The 20633-nt window shown below is 48.6% G+C and overlaps 1 protein-coding gene across 16 annotated transcripts in view; it reads left to right on the top strand.

Annotated features, from left to right (window-relative positions):
- Positions 1–20633, top strand: part of LOC105477698 (ATPase plasma membrane Ca2+ transporting 2) — a 380543-nt gene that overhangs the window by 325409 nt on the left and 34501 nt on the right. For 11 of the 16 annotated variants that reach the window (XM_011734341.3, XM_011734345.3, XM_011734344.3 and 8 more), the window contains 4 exons: positions 138–179; positions 1014–1172; positions 3783–3997; positions 7338–7580. In XM_011734341.3, the coding sequence (XP_011732643.1) occupies positions 138–179; positions 1014–1172; positions 3783–3997; positions 7338–7580 (659 nt within the window). The remainder of the gene's footprint in view (positions 1–137; positions 180–1013; positions 1173–3782; positions 3998–7337; positions 7581–20633) is intronic. The other 5 variants (XM_071092215.1, XM_024791515.2, XM_011734349.3 and 2 more) reach the window with 1 other exon arrangement.

Genomic DNA, 20633 nt, shown 5'->3' with positions numbered 1-20633 from the left:
TCCCCCAACAAAGGGATGCAGTCAGCACCGCCCTCCCTCCATCTGTGACATTAATGTCCGTGGCCTGTTGCGTCTTCGTGATGACCGACCATGTGTTGTCTGTTCTCTGTTGTCTGTTAAAATTCTTTGTCGTGTAGGTAAAATGCAGGATGGCAATGTGGACGCCAGCCAGAGCAAAGGTAACCCTTTTGTATTAACCGGCATTTGTGGTCCCTGAGGCCCCTCCCCACCAGCTCTCAGAGTCACACCAGAGACAGGGACTAGCGGGGGCCAGAGGCAGACACATCCACTCCTACAGGTGTCTGAGGACGTTGGGGGTGTAGCTGTGATTCTCATGGTGCCAGGCCAAATAAAGAGGTGTCCACCGGTGAGGAGGGGGATGCCCAAGGGCCAGCATCTCCCTAGCCTTTGAACTCTGCTGACCATCAGCAGAAGATTTTGAGATCCTTAGAGGTTGAGGGGTAGGGAGTTTGGCTCAGTCTCTGTCCAAAAGGGTCACGGGCCCTCCAGTCCATCCTGCATGAAGAGGCCACGCCAACTGGGATAGTGACTTGGCTCCCATGGCCGCCCTGTTTTACATGTTAAGTCTCCTTTTTTGTCCCTCCTGTCTAGTAGCTACTTAATATCCCACAACAGGTCCCAAGGACCAGCTGGGTAGAGCCCAAGCCTGTCTATCTTGTCTGAATGTGGGAAAGGACAAGGGACCACCTGGGGTAGGACCCACGGGCTTGTTCAGGCCGAGAGGGGGATCCAGGGTAACAGCATCAGTCCCTGCTGTGTCCCAGATTCCAGGTCTGAGGCAGTCAGTGCCACTGGGATCCATAGCTCCAGCTGGAAGAGCCAGGCCCCCCATCACAGGACTTCTGCACCAGTCATGCGGGGCTCAGTCCGGGCAGTCAGCACTTCCCCTGGGCAGGCAGGGGTGGGCGCCAGTGTCTCCACCCTGTGGGCTGACCTGCATGTGTGTGTCTATGTGTCTGTGTGTGTGCATGTGCGTGATCTGCCCCCTGCAGCCAAACAGCAGGACGGGGCAGCCGCCATGGAGATGCAGCCCCTCAAGAGTGCCGAGGGCGGCGACGCTGACGACAGGAAGAAGGCCAGCATGCACAAGAAGGAGAAGTCCGTGCTTCAGGGCAAGCTCACCAAGCTGGCTGTGCAGATTGGGAAGGCAGGTGAGTGCAGCAGGTGGGAGGCAAGGGGCAGGGCTCACAGGGGGACCCCAGGCAGAGCTCTGCCCCAAGCTCACTCTCAGTTACCTCATCTGCAAAGTGGGGGGCTTGAATGAGTGCCTGAAGCCCACCGTTCTCTACCACAGCACCCAGTTTGAGTCCTGTGTACAGTAGGCACTCCATTAGCACTCAGTGATACAGAAGAGTGAAGCTCAAAGCCCAAGCTCTGGTAGCAGATGGCCTGGATTCTTGTCCGGCAACGGCTGTGAAAACTGAGGAAAGTAACTTCTCTTAGCTCTGAGCCTCCGTATCCTCATCTGTAAAATGAGGATAATAGCTGTCCCCACTTCACAGATTGCTGTGGGAGTTAAAGGAGACTCTGCATACAAGGCATTAGCACTTGGCAGGCGCAGCAGCTGGAGAGGGGCAGGGCCTGAAGCTCCAAGCAACACGGACTTTGTCCTGAGGACAGTGGGAGCCGTAGAAGAGACTTGAGCAGAGGAAGACAGGAATGGGTTTGGGCTTTATCATGACCACCCTGGCCACAGTGCAGAGGAAAAACTGAAGAGGTTGAGGGACAGTGCCAGGAGCCCAGGGAGAAGCCCATGGTCTGAGCCCCAGCACAACAAACTGGGCATCCCAACTAAAGTGGTAACTGCAGGTGATGGCTGGTGAGAGCCCCGCTGGCCCAGCTGCAAAGTGAGCCCCTGACCCTCTGGCATGGCCTAGGCTTCCCCTCCCGGGTAAGGAGGTAGCAAACACCAAGGCCTTCCCACCTGGCTGCTCGATCCTTTGTGGCTGTCTCCCCAGCTCTAATTATAGATACCACCGCGTGGGGAAGAGAAGCAGATTACAGACTTGGCTGTCTATATTTAAACTTGGGGGCCTGGTGACAGCTCCTGGCTGCTGGGAGCTTGGCTTCCCGCCCCTTCAACTGTCAGACAGGGATGGTGCCGGCTCTGAGGCTCTGCAGCTGGAGGTGGGGGTAGAGAGCTATGGGCTCAGGGATTTCCTCTATCCTCTATCCCACCATCGCCACCACCATAGGCAGAAGACTCCATGGAAACATGGCACTGACAGGGCCAGGAACTAAGCGATGAGAACAACCCCGTGGCCTTCAAAGTCCTCACTCTTCTCCCTCCTGCACCTCAGCCCTGCCAAGAATGGAGTTCACAGTCAAGCACTCCTGGGTTCACAGCCCATCTCTGCCTCTCTCTTGGGCTGAATTCCCTGAGATGAGTAAGCAGGAGATCTATTGACAGGGTGCTCTCAGGTGAGACCCGCAAGGGACACAGGTCCAGGCTAGGGAAGAAGCCAGGGGCAACTGAGATTTCCAGAGAACTCCCAGCCTCTCCCGATCCCTTGGGAGCTCTGGAGCAACCCAAATCCATCCCTGCCCTCCTCTGCTCAAGCCTCCTCCATGACTCTCACTGTCCTCAGGATGAAGTCCATGCTGCCCAGAACTCTAGGGTCTGTCCTACCTCAAAGCAGATGGCTGGGCTTTGGGACTAACACGTCAGCCGCTGGATGTTGGCCATCAGGTTGAGATGGGAGTGCATTCCCAGGCCCTTCCCGACAAGCAGACCCAGTCACCTCAGCAGGCTTCTCCTCTGTCAGAGGCTGTGGGTGTGAGCAGTCTCCACAGCACCTGCAGTAGCACCTGTAGCAGATAGGGGATGGGCATGCTAAACTAGCAAGAGGAACCCCCAGGGGATCAGGACAGGTTCCCAGCTGCATTCCTACAGTTACAGCATTTTTCTCGCCTGTGGCTGCAAGCAAGTCACTTCCCCTCTCTGAGCCTCAGTTTCTTCATCTGAAAAATAGCTACCTGCTGTTTCCTCTACATAGAATGTTCTTCCCTAGGTCACCATGCAACTGGTGTCTGCTCAAATATCACCTCCTCCAAGAAGCCTTCCCTGGCCACTCTAGCTAAAGTAACCACTCCCTACCTCCCCCTCCCCCAGTGTCACTTTCTATCACATCATCCCAGCCTTTTTCTTCACAGTGTGTAGCCATATCTGAAATTGTCTTGTTCATGTATTTGTTTTTTTGTTTCTTGTCTTCCTCCTCCTCTAGAATGTCTGCTCTTCAAGGGCAGGAACTCTTATCTTCTTTACTGCTGTGTCCTTAGTTCCCAAACAAGGAACTAAGATGTGCCTGGCGTGTCATAGGTGCTCAAAAGGTATTTGTCAAATAAATGAATAAATAAATGATACCAACTTTACATCATTATTGTGTGAAAGCTCTATGCAAACCATTCCTCCATTTATTCACACAGTCACTTGGCACACATCTCTTGAGCACCTACTATGTGTCGGAATACCTACTATGTGTTGAGCACTATACTGGGCACTTTGCATGCATTACCACATTTGAGCCTTACAAAATCCTGGGGAGGAAATATGCATCCCCATTGTACAGAGCAGGAGACTGAGGCTCGGTGAGGATCAAGGTCTCAAGAACTTGCCACAGGTCACAAAGCAAGGAGTGGCAGAGCTGGGAGGTGAGCTGGGGTCAGCCTGACCCAGAGCTCTTTCAGCCAAAGGTTTGGTCCACACCACCCACGGCCTCCACTGCCTGGAACCCCTCGAGCATGTGTCCCTCATATTGCAGGCTTGGTGATGTCAGCAATCACAGTGATCATCCTGGTTCTGTACTTCACCGTGGACACCTTCGTGGTCAACAAGAAGCCGTGGCTGCCTGAGTGCACGCCTGTCTACGTGCAGTACTTTGTCAAGTTCTTCATCATTGGCGTGACGGTGCTGGTGGTCGCCGTGCCCGAGGGGCTCCCTCTGGCCGTCACCATCTCATTGGCCTACTCAGTGAAGGTGAGAGGGGAGGAGAGCAGGACCAGCCGACTGATGCAGCTGCAGCCGAGGGCCTGGGGGATCACTGGGGCCGGTGCTGGGGTTGGGAGATGAACGAAGAAGCCCATAGACCCCCTGGGAGCTCAAAAGAATGTATGCAGGACCCCAAAATTCTGACGCTTTCATAGAGTCCAGGGGCCTGTGGCAAACCAGAGAGCCATACCCTGGCTGAAGAGGCAGCTGTTATTCAGCCCAGTCACATGCCGTCTTGCAGGGGTGCAGACCCGGCATTGCCACATTGTCACCTTTTTCCAAGAGAAGTCAGAAATCTGGACTTAATGTATTAACTCGTGATTTTTAGACATTGATAATCAACTCAAAAAAATTTTAAAAATAGTAAAGACATCACCGTGCAAGCCAGAATTCATCCTTACCCCACCAAATTTACACAGAAGTCTGGCGGTCTGAGACATAGGCCCCTCGGGTAACCGTAGCGCTTGTAAAACTCATCTCAGAGGTGGCTCCCTAAAGTGAGAGGGGTAAGCCTAAAACAAAAAGGAAGTCTGATTTCATGGAAGCCTCCTCCCCTCTGTAAAGAGGCTAAAAATATAAGAAATTTTAAAGCAGTTAAATGAAGAGCTGGAGTCATGAATGTTTTCCAAGGACTGGGACCTTTCTAAGCGCTACCTGATGGCAGAGCTGCACCTCCACTGCACCCAGGCCATGGCTGTCTGTGGAGCCCAGTCACTGCCAGTCTGATGCTACTGGGTCACCCCCAGGTTCTCACACCCGGGTCTCATTTTTTCTCTTTGCCCCATGTGTTTTCCACCTGGAAGGGCCGGGCGTAGGGCTCCTGTTTCCAGCGCCCCATGCCTGAATGTCCCTGCGAGGGTGGAGGCGTGGCCATGTTTATAAACAAGGCATTCACTCTTGAGAAATTGGCAGAGCCTCCAGAGGGCATGGTGAGCATCATTTTCCAAGCTGGAATTTGGGCTGGGCTCTCCGATGTAATTTCATACAGAAAAGAGATCTCCAGACAGGTGCCAGAAAGTGGCAGTTCTTTGTAACAGATATGGCCCTTATCATCTTCCTGTTTTAGGGTTCTTAAAGAAACTCCATCCCCACAAACCAAAGCCCAAACAGGTCACAACAAGAGGCTACTTTGGGACCCGGGGCCAGCAGAGGGTGACTGTCATGAGTAGGGGGCCTCCACAGCCACTTCACTGAGCCTGGGGATGTCCTTGAAAGTTGCACAGAGCTCGTTTGGGAGAATCATATACAGATGCTTTTAGGCTCTGCGCCTTCTGCAGTTCGTATCTCTGGCACCCACTACCTTCACTCATCTTAGGTAGTGTTACTTTTACAGACACTTGATAAACTTAGGAGAGCACCCCAACACAGGAGAGGCAGACTGTGCCCTCTGTGAGCCTGGACCTGGGAGCCACCATCAGGAGCACAAAGATGACTGACCACTTAGATCAGCACTGCCCAAAAAGAGACAGAATGGGAGCCGCATGTGCAATTGTAAGTTTCCTAGTAGCGGCCAGGCGTGGTGATTCATGCCTGTAATCCCCAGCACTTTCAGAGGCCGAGGCAGGAGGATCGCTTGAGCCCAGAAGTTCAAGATCAGCCTGGGCAAATAGTGAGACCCCATCTCTACAAAATAAAATAATTTTTTTAAAAAAGAAGAAAAATTCCTAGTAGCTACATTATTTTTAAAAAGTAAAAAGAAATCAGTGAAGTTGATTTTAATAATGTAATGTACTTAACCCAGTATGTCAAAATTATTATCAATCCAACATGTGATCAATATAATAATTATAAATGAACTACTACTTTTACATTTTTTTCATAATATCCTCTAAATCTGGTGTGTATTTTGCACTCACAGCACATTTCACTTCAGAATAGCCATATTTCAAGTGCTCAGTACCCTATACATGTATAGTCACAATACATGTGACTACCATATTGGACAGTACAGACTTAAAGATTCTTGAGCCCAACAGATGAACCCTCTTGAGAGAGTGCAAGTGGGCTGAGGCCCAATAGAAAGGTCCAGGCTGTGAGGTTAAATGGAGGTAGGTTCAAATCCTGGCCTTAAACCCCTCCAGGTGTGTGATCCTGGTCAATCACTTTGCCTAGATTTCTTCAATTGCCAAAATGGATTACCAGAATCTTCTCATATGCCACAGAATTCTTAAAACATCCGAGAAGACTTTGCAAACTGTAACATGTGTTGCAAATTCAAGTTGCTGTTGATCATTCAACATGCATTTATTATTACTATTGTCACAAGTTACAGTAGGAGAAACTGCAAAAGAATATAATCCTGCTAATACTCATTTTTAGCAACATAAAGCTCTATTACAATTATTCTAACTGCACTTCTTTTTTACGCTGGTTATAAAGAGTTATAATGAGGAGCAAAATAAAGGAAATCAAATTCCTAGGCACAGCCTAGAACTCTATCTGATTCAGCTGCTATGTCAGGAGGGCCTGCATGAAGAACAGTATTTCCTTGAGAATTACTCCATTTGCATTACTTGTTTGAGAACCTAGAAGAAGGTATGAGTGTGGAGTTGGGCCAGAGAGAAAAAAAAAAGACAGATAGAAGAAAATATTACATATAGGAATACTAGGAATACTCCATTTTTGTTATAAATTTCAAAAAAAAGGATGTTGATTACAAGATGTACCTAGTTCTGCATGGTAGCTAACAGTCAATATGTTTTCTTTCTCCCTTTTGTGTACATATTTTTTAAAGAAATGTGTGGTTTTTATTATGCAAGTGATAATACATGTTAGTCATAGAAAAGATAAAAATCTATAATTCTATCATTTAGCAATAATGACATTAACACTTTGATATTTTTCCAGATATTTTCCTATATCCTAATTTATTTACTTTTGGTAAAATTAAAATGACAATGAAAGCCAGGCACCAGTGAAAGATGATACATTTGAGAAAATTCATGACCAAATAAGGAATAGTTACTTATGTTAGTCTGTAAGAGAAAAATATTTAAAGTACCCAGAGAGGAACCAACCTTATTTATCTTTCCCCCTTTTTCCCATAAAGAATGTAGATTACTTCTATAATCCAAATTAATAAATTCAATTAATTGAGTCTTTTAAATGGTTCAGATACTAAAAGAGAAAGAAAAGGGCCATGCACAGACAGAAGAAGCCCAGGTGTAGGAGACAGCAGCAACCAAGATCCTTTACAAGTGCGGGAAGCAAAGGGGCAGGCTATGGTGGCTCTGCCTTATTTACTACATGTTTACCCAGTGCCTCTAGGCACCCCATGCTCCTCAGCCCCTCTCTTCACTGATGCCCTCTCACTTGCCCCTTCTCCCAGAAAATGATGAAAGACAACAACCTGGTACGCCACCTGGATGCCTGTGAGACCATGGGCAATGCCACAGCCATCTGCTCAGACAAGACGGGCACGCTGACCACCAATCGCATGACAGTGGTACAGGCGTATGTCGGTGATGTCCACTATAAAGAGATCCCTGACCCCAGCTCCATCAACACCAAGACCATGGAGCTGCTGGTCAATGCCATCGCCATCAACAGCGCCTACACCACCAAGATTCTGGTAAGTGGGTACCAGGCACATCCACCACCAGAGGGAGTAACATTCATGGGATGGTACAGAGGTACTGGGCAGGTTGAACAATATGATTCATAGTCTCAAATCCTGCTAATATATTTTGGTATGGTCAGATAGTAAGCAACATGTTTCTGTTTGACTTAATATACTATTAATATTGCTGTAATGTTTGTGTGACAAACCTTTATTGTTAATTATGTTTTTTAAATCCTGTCACTGAACCCCCACTCCCCCTGCCCACACACACACAAACTTTTTATTAGTGTGCTTTTGCTGCATAACAAACTACTCCAAAACTTAATGGCTTGAAACAAACCTGTGTATTTCACTCAAAGTCCTGTGACTCAGCAGTTCAGGCTGGGCTCAGCTGGATGGTTCTTCTGGTCTCAGCTGGTCTTCCTCCTGCATCTGCAGGGGGTCACGTGGACAGCTCTGCTGATCTTGGCAGAACTGTAGGCTGATCTAGCATGGCCTCAGCTGGGCTGGCTCATCCCTGCCCTGTGTGGTCTCACCTCTTCTAGCAGGCTAGCCTGGGCTTGTTCACATGGCAACAACAGGCCTCAAAGAGAGAGCAGAAGTGTGCAAGTTTTCTTGAGGCCTGAACCGCCACATTGTCACTTTTTGCCACATTTTCTTGGGCAATGTAAGTCAGGAGGCCAGCCCAGATTCACACAGTGGGAAAACAGACTTCACCTCTTGATGAGAAGTACCGTAAGGACATGGATTCAGAAAGGAGAATAATCATGGCCATTTTCACAATCTACCACTGATGATGATGTTGTTAGTAATAGTAGTAATATTATCCATTTTAATAAGAAAAACTCTCAACTTACTGTCAGCTAAGCTGCCTAGATTCACCATGCTATAAACCCTATCTGGTTTAGAAGCACAGGTTGCCCCTTTGTAATTAACCAGCACTGGATGAAGAGAAACCCAAAGTTCATCCATCCAGATGTCCATCAGCTCCCAGATGTAGAGCATTTCTGTCTCGTGAGCATCTGGGTGATCTGCTAAGCTTTTTTGTTTACCCTTCCAATGTGCTGAGCCCTGACCTCCTCCTCCTTCTGCCCCTGAGCCAGCTGCAACCCTCTCGATTAGGTGGGTTTGTAGGAGCTGCTAACAGCTTTGTCAAAATGGGGAAGAGAGCATGGGTCAGCAGCAAAGAGCCAAGGGCTGGTAGGGGAAGGAGGAGGAGGCAGCTCCTGCACCCTCTGCAGCAGCTGAGCAGCCACCCGCATCACCCTGGAGCAGCAGGCTAAGGGAGGCAGAACTGACAAAGGGGAAAGTAGGTTAGAGGACCCGTGAAGACAGTGATAGAGAACCTTGGGGTGATGCCAAACATGATGACGCTTTTGTCTTCTTCCCCCACCCCACCCAATTTGGGAATCAAAGGAGATCAGCGATGCTTTATTCTGCTCCCCAGGCTTTCCTAAAATAACTGGGTTGCTGATAATGATCTCCTCCTGCAGACGTGGCAGAGAGGGGAACAGGGCAATTCACAGAATGGGCTTTAGCCATGTGGGCACAGCCCTGTGGGGTGGGCTTGGATTGAGATGTGTGTAGTGCAATTATAGTCGAAAGGAGTTCTTGGGATCTGCCAAGAAGGCTGAGGAAACCTCTCCACAGTGATGAGTCTCAATTAAGCAGTGCTTTTTAGCACTGGAGGCAAAGCTGAAATGTCATTTCCAGATGTTGGTGGATTGAGTCTATTCAAGTGGCATAAAGGACAGGGGTCAGTCGGTCCATCTGAGGAAGTGCAGCTGCTGAGGTTGGAGAGAGGTGGGAACTGGGGTCCTTGGTTTGTAACCCAGGCCAGGTCCCTTACCTCCCAGAGTCCCCTCTGTATCTGGAACCCTGGCATCAAAGGATACCTGCACCTGTCTTTCTGGATCTTTCTTGTAAGTTCCCTGGCCACATTATTCTTTTTGCTGGGCGCTGACAGCCATCGATGTGGGAAGGACAGCAGAGCCTCTGTGTGACTGGGTAGTGGTTAAAACTTGGACTCTGGAGCCAGACTGCCTTCGTTCAAATCCCTCACCAGCTGTATGAATATAAACAAATTATTTAACCTCTCAGTGCCTCAGTTTCCTAGGGGAGGGGGAGAATCTTGGATTGTTGTGAGGATAAAGTGAGTTAGTTAATGGAAAGTGTTTAGCACACAGCACTCAGTATGACTAGTATTGTTGTTATTCAGCAATAAAATCATCCACTGAAAGGAGATTCCATTTGTAGCAATGCAGAGGTTAACAAATAAAGAGAGCAGAGGCATCAGGACTAGAGAAGGAAAGGCTGTTGCCCAAAACCATTCAGCCAATTAGTGGCAAAGCTAACCCATGGATACCCTAAAGCTAGCTGTTGAGTCAGATGTCCAGACTAGGTTCCTGGTCCTAGAAACCAACCCTGCAGCCCTCTAGTCTACGGTCTGCTTGGGAAGAAAGGTCTGGGGTCCAGAGGGTGAGATTCACAGCCAGGGCCTGCAAGCCATATGGGGCAAAAGGCCTCTGAGGGGCTCCCCTTTCTAGGCTCAGATGAAGACTGAGAAGAGGCTCGAGCTGCTCAGCTCAGGTCAGACACCTGGCCACCCTCCAAACCAGGAAGGAAATCTAGATTGCAGGGCATTCTGAAAACATACAAGAGGAGACAGAGCAGGAATGACATGCAATGTCCACCAGCTTCACTACCCATCAGCTTTAATTGAGAAATGAGCCTGGACTGGGAAAATAAGACCCTGGGCAGGGCTGGGCTCCCATACGCTGTATTTCCCCCTCCACAAGGAGGCCAGTTCCTCTGTGTCTTCTGGCTGTCTGATGCCAGGCTGTGGGCTTTTTAAGAGCAGGAGACAGCTGAGTCTTCTCTCATCCCCCTCGGATAGAGTTTTGGGAAGTGCTGGTTGGATGGGTGATGTAAGTGAATGGACTGGTGAATAAATGTGTAGATGAGTAATCAATGAGATGAGGGGTAGGTAGGGAGAAGGGGTAATGAATGGATGAGTGGTGGGTAGGTAGATGGATGGGTGGATGGATGAATGAGTAGACGGATGGATGGATTGATGGATGAATGCATGAATGGGTGGGTGGATGAATAGATGGGTGAATGGGTGGGTGGATGGATGGATGGTGGTTAGGTGGATGGATGGGTGGATGTGATGGTTGGTAAATGGATGGATGGATGTGTTGGTGGATGGATGAGTGGATGCATGGATGTATTGGCTGGTGGGTGGATGGATGGATGGATGGATGGATGGATGGATGGATGGATGGGATGGGTAGATGTGTTGATTGCTTGATGGAATGGAATGGTGGATGAGTAGATGGATGGATGAATGAATGGACGGATGGATGGATGAATATGTGAGTGGGCGGATGGGTGACTATGAATTTATAGGAGTCTTGAGGCAGGACTGATGTCTCTACCTTCTACTTTTTTGTTCTTGTGTGGCAGCAAGAGGCAGGAGATGGCCTTGGATCCAGTCCCATGGCCAATACCAGTGCTCTCTCACTACCTCCAGCTTGTTGTGCTGGTCTCTTCCACAACTACCCTCAGCCATCCAGGCATGATTGATCCATAGACCTCCCAATTAGCTGATGCATTTTACTGAAAAAAAAAAAGAGTATTTGCAAGGATAGATTGCAAGGTCTACGAGATTCACAAACCATAGAGACCACCTAGTTCAGCCCCCTCAGTTTACTCTGAGAAATGGGAAGGGATTTGTCCCAAGTCACCCCATGGATTAGTGAAGTTCCAGGTGTTCCAATACCTAGCTCGGGAAGCAATGGTTAAGAGGTTTGACTCTAAAGTCCAACAGACCATGGTTCATATCCCAGCCGCAACACTCATCACCTATGTGACCCTGAGCCAGTTACTTAACCTCTCTGAGCCTCTGTTTTTCAGTCTATAAAGCGAGCATATCATTGTTGCTAACATTTACTTAGCTAGGCTCAATGCTGAGTGCTTTCCCTACCTTGCTTTGTATGACAGCCCACAGAGTAGGTGACACCACACCCAATGCATAGATAAGGACCCTGCAGTTGGAGCAGTTAAAGCACATGCCGAGAGTGCCCGAGCAGATCTGAGGCCAAGCCAGGATTGGAACCTAGATCTGTAACAATCCCAAGCCCAGGCAGGTCCCTGCCACTCAGGGCAGAGCTACACCTCTGCCCTGAGGCTGTTTGTCCGAGGGCTGTTGTGAAGCTTAGATGAGCTGAGGAGGTGTGTACAGCGCCCCGCACAGTGCTTGACACAGAGCAGGCAGGCGCTTATCCATGGCAGCCACTACTCTGTTTCCCTCTGCTGCTCATTCTGAGCCTTCCCCTCTGTAGTTTGCCATGCCAGCCACTGTCTTTCCTGACCCTTCATATCCCCTTCAGATCAGCTGGCCAAACAGGACCATTCCCATCTCGCAGCTAGGAAAACCACACTGCAGAAACAGAAGGGAACCTGCCAGGGTTGCTCCTCACCACCAAGTGGCAGAGCTGGGCCCAGAGAATTCTGGAGGAATTCACCAAGCAGGCAGGAGGCAAGAGTATTCCAGGCAGGGGGCACGACCCTGCAGAGGCTGAGAGATCTTAAGATGTGTGGCTTACTTAGGAAACATGGTGATTTGTGGCCTGGGCATTTCTGCAGGGCCAGAATGTTGAGAGGTGAGGCTGCAAGAACTGGGGGAAGCCAGTGGTAGCAAATAAGCCCCTAATGGGCTTTCTCCTCCCAGCGTTCAGAAGAACCACCCCAGGCACAGGTGGAGGGTGGTGGGAGGGCTGAGGCTGCAGGCTGGGAGGCCTCTCAGGGGCCCAGCCCCATCCTGTATCCCATCCTTTCTGAGAATGGCAGAGCCTTTTTTCTTTCCATTCTTATTTCTTTTTTCCTTTTTCTTTTTTTTTTTTTTTTTTTTTTTTGAGACGGAGTTTCGCTCTGTCACCCAGCCTGGAGTGCAATGGCGCAATCTCGGCTCACTGCAAGCTCCGCCTCCCGGGTTCACGCCATTCTCCTGCCTCAACCTCCCGAGTAGCTGGGACTACAGGCATGCGCCACCACGGCCGGCTAATTTTTTTTTTTTTTTTTAGTAGAAACGGGGTTTCACCACGTTAGCCAGGATGGTCTCGAGCTCCTGACCTCGTGATCCACCCGCCTCGGCCTCCCAAAGTGCTGGGATTACAGGCTTGAGCCACCGCGCCCGGCCTCCATTCTTATTTCTAATCATCAGGAACTAAACTTGCCCTCGGAGGGAAGCTGTGTGAATCATCTTTTAGTCAGAAATTGCTTCCCTGCCTCAGAAACCCTAGCACACCCTCAGATTCCCTTTGTGGTCTCCAGTGCTTTGTACATCAAGACTTCCACTAGCAGCTCTAGCCACCCTGCAGCTCCTCCGAGCCACAGCTGAGCTTTCAGATGGAAATAGCTCTTTCCTCGGACTCTGGAGGCACCGCGCTTCCTTGGGAAAACATTCCCGTGTTCTGCCCAAGTCTATTCCGTGTACTGAAACCACCCGAGCGGACTTAAATTTTCTACTTCACTAGACCTCTTTTAGAAGAGATTGACACTACAGTTGACATTTGAACTATTAAACTGATGGGCACTTGTGGAGCTGAAGTGTTAGAAGTTTATGGCATATTTCTGAAACATAAGCTATTGAGAGAAAAACAAATCTCCCTGGAGCCCCTGAAGTGGTTCTGAAGGAAGGCTTCCCCCTGCAGGATGGTTTTCCTGAGTAGATAAGCCAAGCTTCGCCTGGTGAAGCCCCAGGTCCCCAGGACACCCCATTCTACACAGAGGTAGCCACAAGGCCAATAACCCCAGAAGGGAGGAGGGTTGTCTGTGTTGTATTTCCCATAAATCTTAAAACCTAGCAGATAGTAGGGAGGGCCGAGGAGAAAGGGGAAGAGGGGAAGCAGAGACAGCCCTTGAATTCAGATCTCCTGGGACCAACCCAGGGCTCAATCTAATATTCCTGTGAGCCTCAAAGTCCCCCTGAGCCAGGCCATGCCCCGAGACTGGGCTCGGGCCAAGCCAATAGGGTCAGAAGGCGTGGAAGATGCTAGAAGGGACTTAGCAGGGCACTGAGGTGGGGAGATGGGCCATGGGGTATACGAAACAGCAGGGACCTGGGTGTTGAATTCAACAAGGGTATTGCTTTTGGTTGTTTTTGTGAACACCGTCTCTGGAAGAAGAGTTTAAAGGAAATCACTCCAGATGGGGAATTCCAGTTTTTAACAGAGCTGTTAGTCCCTTCACCCTGATACGCACACAGTGTCACATACACACACACCACACACACCACACATACACCACCCATCATGCACATACAGCACACAACACACACCACTCACCATACACACCACGCAAACACACAACACACATACACCACCTACCACACACACACAACACACATAACTCACACATCACAACACACACGAACACACAACACACATACACCACCTGCCACACACATACAACACACAACACACACACAACACCCTACCACACACATACAACACACACCACGTACACAAAACACACTACTCATCACATACACATCACACACACCACACATACACCACCCATCATGCACATACAACACACAACACCACTCACCACACACATCATGCAAACACACAACACACACCACCTACCACACACATTCAACACAAAACACACACATACAACACCTACCACATACATACAACACACACCACATACACAAAACACACTACTCATCACACATGCCACACGTACACCACCCATCATGCACATACAACACAAAACACACCACTCACCACACACATCATGCAAACACACAACACACATACCACCTACCACACACACAACACACACATCACACAGACACACAACACACATATACCACCTACCACACAATACAACACACACACCACACACATACACCACCTACCACACATATACAACACACACCATGTACACAAAACACACACCACTCATCATACAAACCACACATAGAACACATACACAACATTCACCACACATTTAACACATACAGCACACCACATGCATACACCACCTACCATGCACATACAACATACACCACACACACCACTCACTACACACACCACATACACCACACATATAACACAACACACACACAACACTCACCACACACACCACACATCACATACACCACACATACAACACACACAGCACATATACACCACTCATGAAACACATCACTCATCACACACAAAACACACATACACCACCTACCATGCACATAACAACACACACTACATACACAAAATACATACACCCCTCATCACACACAACACACATATACCACATTACCATACACAAAAACCACACACAACACACCACACACAACATACACACACCACTCACCACACACAGTACACATCACACACACATCACACATACCACTCACCACACATACAACACGCAGACCACACATACCCATGCACATACAACACACACCACACACCACTCATCACACACAAACACACAACACTCACCACATGCATACAACATACAACATACACACCACTCATCACACATACTACACAACACATATACACCACATATCACACACATCAAACACATAACACACGTACACCACCTACTATGCACATACAACACACACACAGCAGCACATATAACACACACTATGCACAGTACATACCATACACATACAGTGCACAACATACATGCCACACACACAACACACACCATGCACCACACACACAGACCAAACACATCATATACACACACACACCACACACATACCAAGTACACTACACATATACACACACCACAGACACACACCCCATGCATCACACACACACACACACACTCTGCACTGATGAGCTGGGGGAGGCTCCTGGGAGTCTACTCTCCTAGAGTGCAGCGCCTCTGCATTCCAGGGGGCTTCTGTAGTCCCAGACACCCGCACCCACCTCCTGCCCTCCCCGCCTCTGGGGAAGACCCCAGGGCTCACTGGCCTTGTGCAGCCACCTCACTCTCCTCAAAAGCCAGGCCTTTAGAGGATGATTCTGGGAACCAAGTTCTGCCAAAATTTCGTGCCACCTGGCATCCTGTTGGCAGCACCCCACACACAAACACAAAATTATTAATTGATTCACTGGACAAATGTTCACTGGCGGCCCATGGCACTGGTGGGGCGGAGATGTGGGCACAAATGAGGCAAACTGCCCTGCCCTGGTGACTGAGCCAGTGGTCTCTGCCAGGGAGACAGGCAGGCTTCTGGGAGAGGTGCTCTGTGAGCTCAGGGCCCAGGCCCCCTGCTTCGGCTCCTAGCCAACTAGACCCTTCCTTGCCGTGCAGCCTCACCTCTCCTGGCCTCAGTTGTGCATGACTGTAAAATGGGAGGAAGAACAGCCCCTGCCCCGTAGGCAGCTGTGAGCCTATGATTAGGTGATGCATGTGAAGAGCTCAGTAGAGTGGTGAGTGCGGAGCAGGCATCTGGGGAACCGGGTATGGCTGCAGCTGTTGAGGTCGGGCCTCCAGGCGTCGGGGAGACGTCATTGCTGATGCCTGTCCTTAAAGGATGCTGGCTAGGTCACCAGAGACAGCCAATTAGCATAAAGTTGTTTTCTAATGGCCTCTTAGAAAAATTATCACATTGCAGTTATTGCAGTTTACCATGCTATGGAGTTCATTTAGGAGCTTTTTTTTAATTACTATTTTTATTTTTCGAGATGGGGTCCTGCTCTGACGCCCAGGCTGGAGTGCAGTGGCACAATTTCGGCTCACTGCAACCTCCGCCTCCCGGGTGTGTGTGATTCTCCTGCCTCAGCTTCTCGAGTACCTGGGATTACAGGTGCCTGCCACCACTCCTGGCTAATTTTTGTATTTTTAGTAGAGACGGGGTTTTGACATGTTGGCCAGACTGGTCTCAAATTCCCAACCTCACGTGATCCGCCCGCCTCAGTTTCCCAAAGTGCTGGGATTACAGGTGTGAGCCACCACACCCGGCCTGTTTGGGAGCCTTTTAAGCTCTTTTTTTATTTCAAAAATGTGCGTAGGCCGGGCACGGTGGCTCACGCCTGTAATCCCAGTACTTTGGGAGGCCGAGACGGGTGGATCACGAGGTCAGGAGATCGAGACCATCCTGGCTAACACGGTGAAACCCCGTCTCTACTACAAATACAAAAAAAAATTACCCGGGCGTAGTGGCGGGCACCTGTAGTCCCAGCTACACAGGAGGCTGAGGCAGGAGAATGGTGTGAACCCGGGGGGCGGAGCTTGCAGTGAGCCGAGATCGCGCCACTGCACTCCAGCCTGGGCGACAGAGCAAGGCTCCGTTTCAAAAAAAAAAAATTTACGTAAAATATATATACCATAAAATTTACAAACTTGGCCATTTTTAAGTGTATAGCAGTATTAAGTACATTCACATTGTTGTACAGCTCATCTCCAGAACTATTTTCAGGTTGCAAAACTAAAACTCTGTACCCATTAAATGGTAACTTTCTATTCTCCTCTCCTCCCACATCTGGCACCCACCATTCTACTTTCTGTCTATAAATCTGACTGCTCCAGTAGCTCTTATAAGTCGAGTCATACAGTTTTTGTCCCTTTGTGACTGGTTTATTTCACTTAGCATAATGTCCTCAAGATTCCTTCATGTGGTAGTAGCATGTATCAGAATTTCCTTCCTTTTTAAGGTTGAATAATAGTCCATGTATGGATAAATCACATTTTGTTTATCCATTCATCTGTTGATGGACAGGTTGGTTGTGTCCAACTCTTAGACTTTGTGATTAATGCTGCTTTGAACATGAGTAAACAAATATTTCTTTGAGTACCTGTTTAAAATTATTTGAGGCATATTCCCCAGAATCAGACTTTCTGGATCATATAGTAATTTCATGTTTAATTTTCTGAGGAACTACCATACTGTCTTCCATAGTGGCTGTACCATTTTAGATTCCCACCAGTAGTATACAAGGGTTCCTGTTCCTCCACATCCTCACCAATATTATTTTTTGTTTGTTTCTTTTTTTAATCGTAGCCATCCTAATGGGTGATACATGCTATGGTTTTTCTGAATCCCATTTTTGCAAATGTTATCTATAACTTGCAGCTCTTCAAGTCATCATTCATTGATCTTAGCTCCATTCACTTCCCAGCATCCCAAAACAAGAGCATGAAATGTCCTCTCAAAGATATGACCATGGCTGCACTATGACCATGGCTGCACCCAGCATTCCCCAAGGGCCCCATACCGTGCAGAGAAATGTACTGGACCAAGCTGGAACTGGAATCAGGGGTTTTGGAGCAGCCTCAGGCCTGACCCTCTGCAGGTCCCTGACGAGGAGCAAGTCCCTTTTCTCCCCAGAGCCTGTTCTCTGTCCCTCAAAACAGGAACAATACCAATGCCTTAACTCCCTTACAGAGTTGGAGCCCTGGAGATAAAAAGGCTCATGGAAATTCTGCAGCAGGAGCAAAACTTTTGGGTTTGTCCGGATCTTAAAAAGCCAAAGAAGAAGAGGGGAGGGTCCCTGATTCTTAGTAATGCATGTAGGCGATTTCAGAGCTCAAGTTCATGGAAACAAATTGAATTATGGAGGAGGCAGCTATGCCATTTGCAACCATGGATTGTCTGAAATCCTTTTAGAGGAAAATTAAAATATTTCACAGAGGGTAATAAAATGCTGGGTGTTTTGCAGGCATGACTGCTCGGCTCTCTTGGGCAAATAAGTAATTAGGCATTTTTATTTAAGTCCTCTGTGTCGTCATTTTCTTTCATTAGTAGAGGGAGAAAAAATTGTTATGGAAAATACATAAAACTCTGGAAATCAACAGAAAGTTAATTATAAAATTGCAAATATATATATATGTGTGTGTGTGTGTGTGTGTGTGAGAGAGAGAGAGAGAGAGAGCGAAAGAGAGAGAGAGAGAGAGAGAGAGAGAGCACACAATAACAGCATACTGCAGAGAGAGGGAAGATCTTAGAACTTATTTTCCGAAACTTCAGACATGGGAAGTTGTGTCAAATATTCCTCTGCTTCTTAGTAAAACCTATCAAAGAGCCTGGGGGTGGGGCATTTTCCAAGGCACAGGATGCCTCAGGTCAATCTGGCCATGGGAGCCGGGAAGGTGCTCTGAGCCTTGCTCCCTATCCACCGCTGCCGTACCATCCACTGAGGGATCTGCAGTTCTTCCTCACTCTACCCTCCCTCACCACATCCACTTTAAGGAGAGGGTTGATATTTCCCTGAGCTAGAAAGCATGTGCTCCAGCCTCTCCATCTTACAGATGGGGAAACTGAGGACCTCGTTTAGGTTCAAAGGCTCTTTTTTATTTCCTATGCATCCCCAGGTCTCAGGACCACTGCATGTCGATGCCTGTATTCCCCCCATGTGAATCCGGTCTGCTCTTTGGGCCCGAGCCCTAGCTGCAGAAGAGGGGAGAATAGCCCAGGGATATGTCCAGTTGCTGACAGAAGGTCCACCCTGTCTCTGCACAGCCAGTCATGCTGACATCTTCCTGAGTCCACCTTCTTCCTATCCGGGCTGCTCTTTTGGGTAATATGAGGGAGACTGAGGACGAGGATGCAGAGGGCTCCTTGTGAGAGGTTCATCTGGTACTTCAGGGGGACACAGGCATGTTCATAGCTATTTCATCTTCAGAATTTCTCTAGGGTCTATCTCTGGTGTCTTTCACCACCCCTGAAGCCACCTCCACCTGAGTCGCCCGTATGAATGCTATTAAGTGGCATGAGTGGGTGTGTGCATTGGGGTCGGGGGGTGCACATGGGAGCCACCTGCAAATCTGCACTTTTGCAGCCTCTTGTGAATCCCACATCAGTGCCCATATGGAGGCATCTCATCCTTACCATTAACCTGTCTTCCCCACCACTCTGGTCTGTATTAAACCATCTAGCGAACAGTTAATAAGCACCTGCTGTGTGATGAGCTTTGCACTGACCCTGAGAACCCAGAGAGAAATAGAATGCATCTTGTTTACACAGGGGAAGAAAGACCCACATGGCAGTTTTCAAAAACAAGGAGATATTTGAGCTGGTCCTTAAAGGACGAGAGGAAGTTTGCCTGGCAGGGGAGGGAGAGGGACCCACCCGGGAGGAGCAGCAGAGGTGAAGGTACAGAGGCATGAAACAGCCTGTGTTCAGGCAGCCGTGCGAGGAAGTGACAGGTGCTGGGGAGATGCAGCTGGTGTTCTGGGAGTCTCCAGGACAGGAGCTAATGGTGTTCACACGGCCCTGAGGCGGGCACAGGGCCAGCATGAAGCAGGTGCCAAAGACTGTGTGTCTAATGTGTGAAGGGGAGAGGGAAGTGAGGGAGGGACTCAAGGAAGGGATAAGTATTTGCAGCGTATTCATATCATGGCATCTATAGAGCAGTTAAAAAGGAACACACTAGAGCCATAAACATGAATGAATCTCAAAAACAGAATGTTACAGCCAGGCACAGTTACAGCCAGGTGTGGTGGCTTACACCTGTAATCCCAGCACTTTGGGAGGCCGAGGCAGGCAGATTACTTGAGGTCAGGAGTCTCATTAGGTTAAACTGCATGAACTTGCCCATATTTGACCATTTTTGACATTCAAAAATAGCAGTTTCCATTGGTTCAACCTGATTGAAATCACAAGGGACAGTCTGTCCATCCCGTGAAATACCACTTACCAATCAAAAGGAACAGCTTATCAGCACATGCAGCAGCTTGCCTATATCTCAGGGGGATTCTGCTGAGCAAAGAAGCCAAGCTCCGAAAGTTACAGACTGTATGGCTCCATTTACATAGCAGGCTGAAAATGATGAAAGCATGGAAACGGGAAACAGATTAGTGGTTGCCATGGCCAGGGAGTAGGGGGAGAGAGAGGTGATAGCTTTAAAAAAAGGGTAGTACAAGGACCCTTATGATGAACTGTCCTGAATCTTGACAGTGGTGATGGCCACATTAACCCACACGTGGTACCATTGCATAGAAAATGCACATGCACACACACACACAAGCACATGTAAAGCCGGTGAAATCTCAACAAGGTCGGCTTCCATCGCCATCTCAGTTGTGGTA

This window comes from Macaca nemestrina, chromosome 2, assembly GCF_043159975.1.
Source record: "Macaca nemestrina isolate mMacNem1 chromosome 2, mMacNem.hap1, whole genome shotgun sequence".
Classification (NCBI taxonomy): Eukaryota; Metazoa; Chordata; class Mammalia; order Primates; family Cercopithecidae; genus Macaca; species Macaca nemestrina.
Note: the sequence above shows the minus strand (reverse complement) of the source record. Positions and strands in the feature narration are given on the sequence as shown.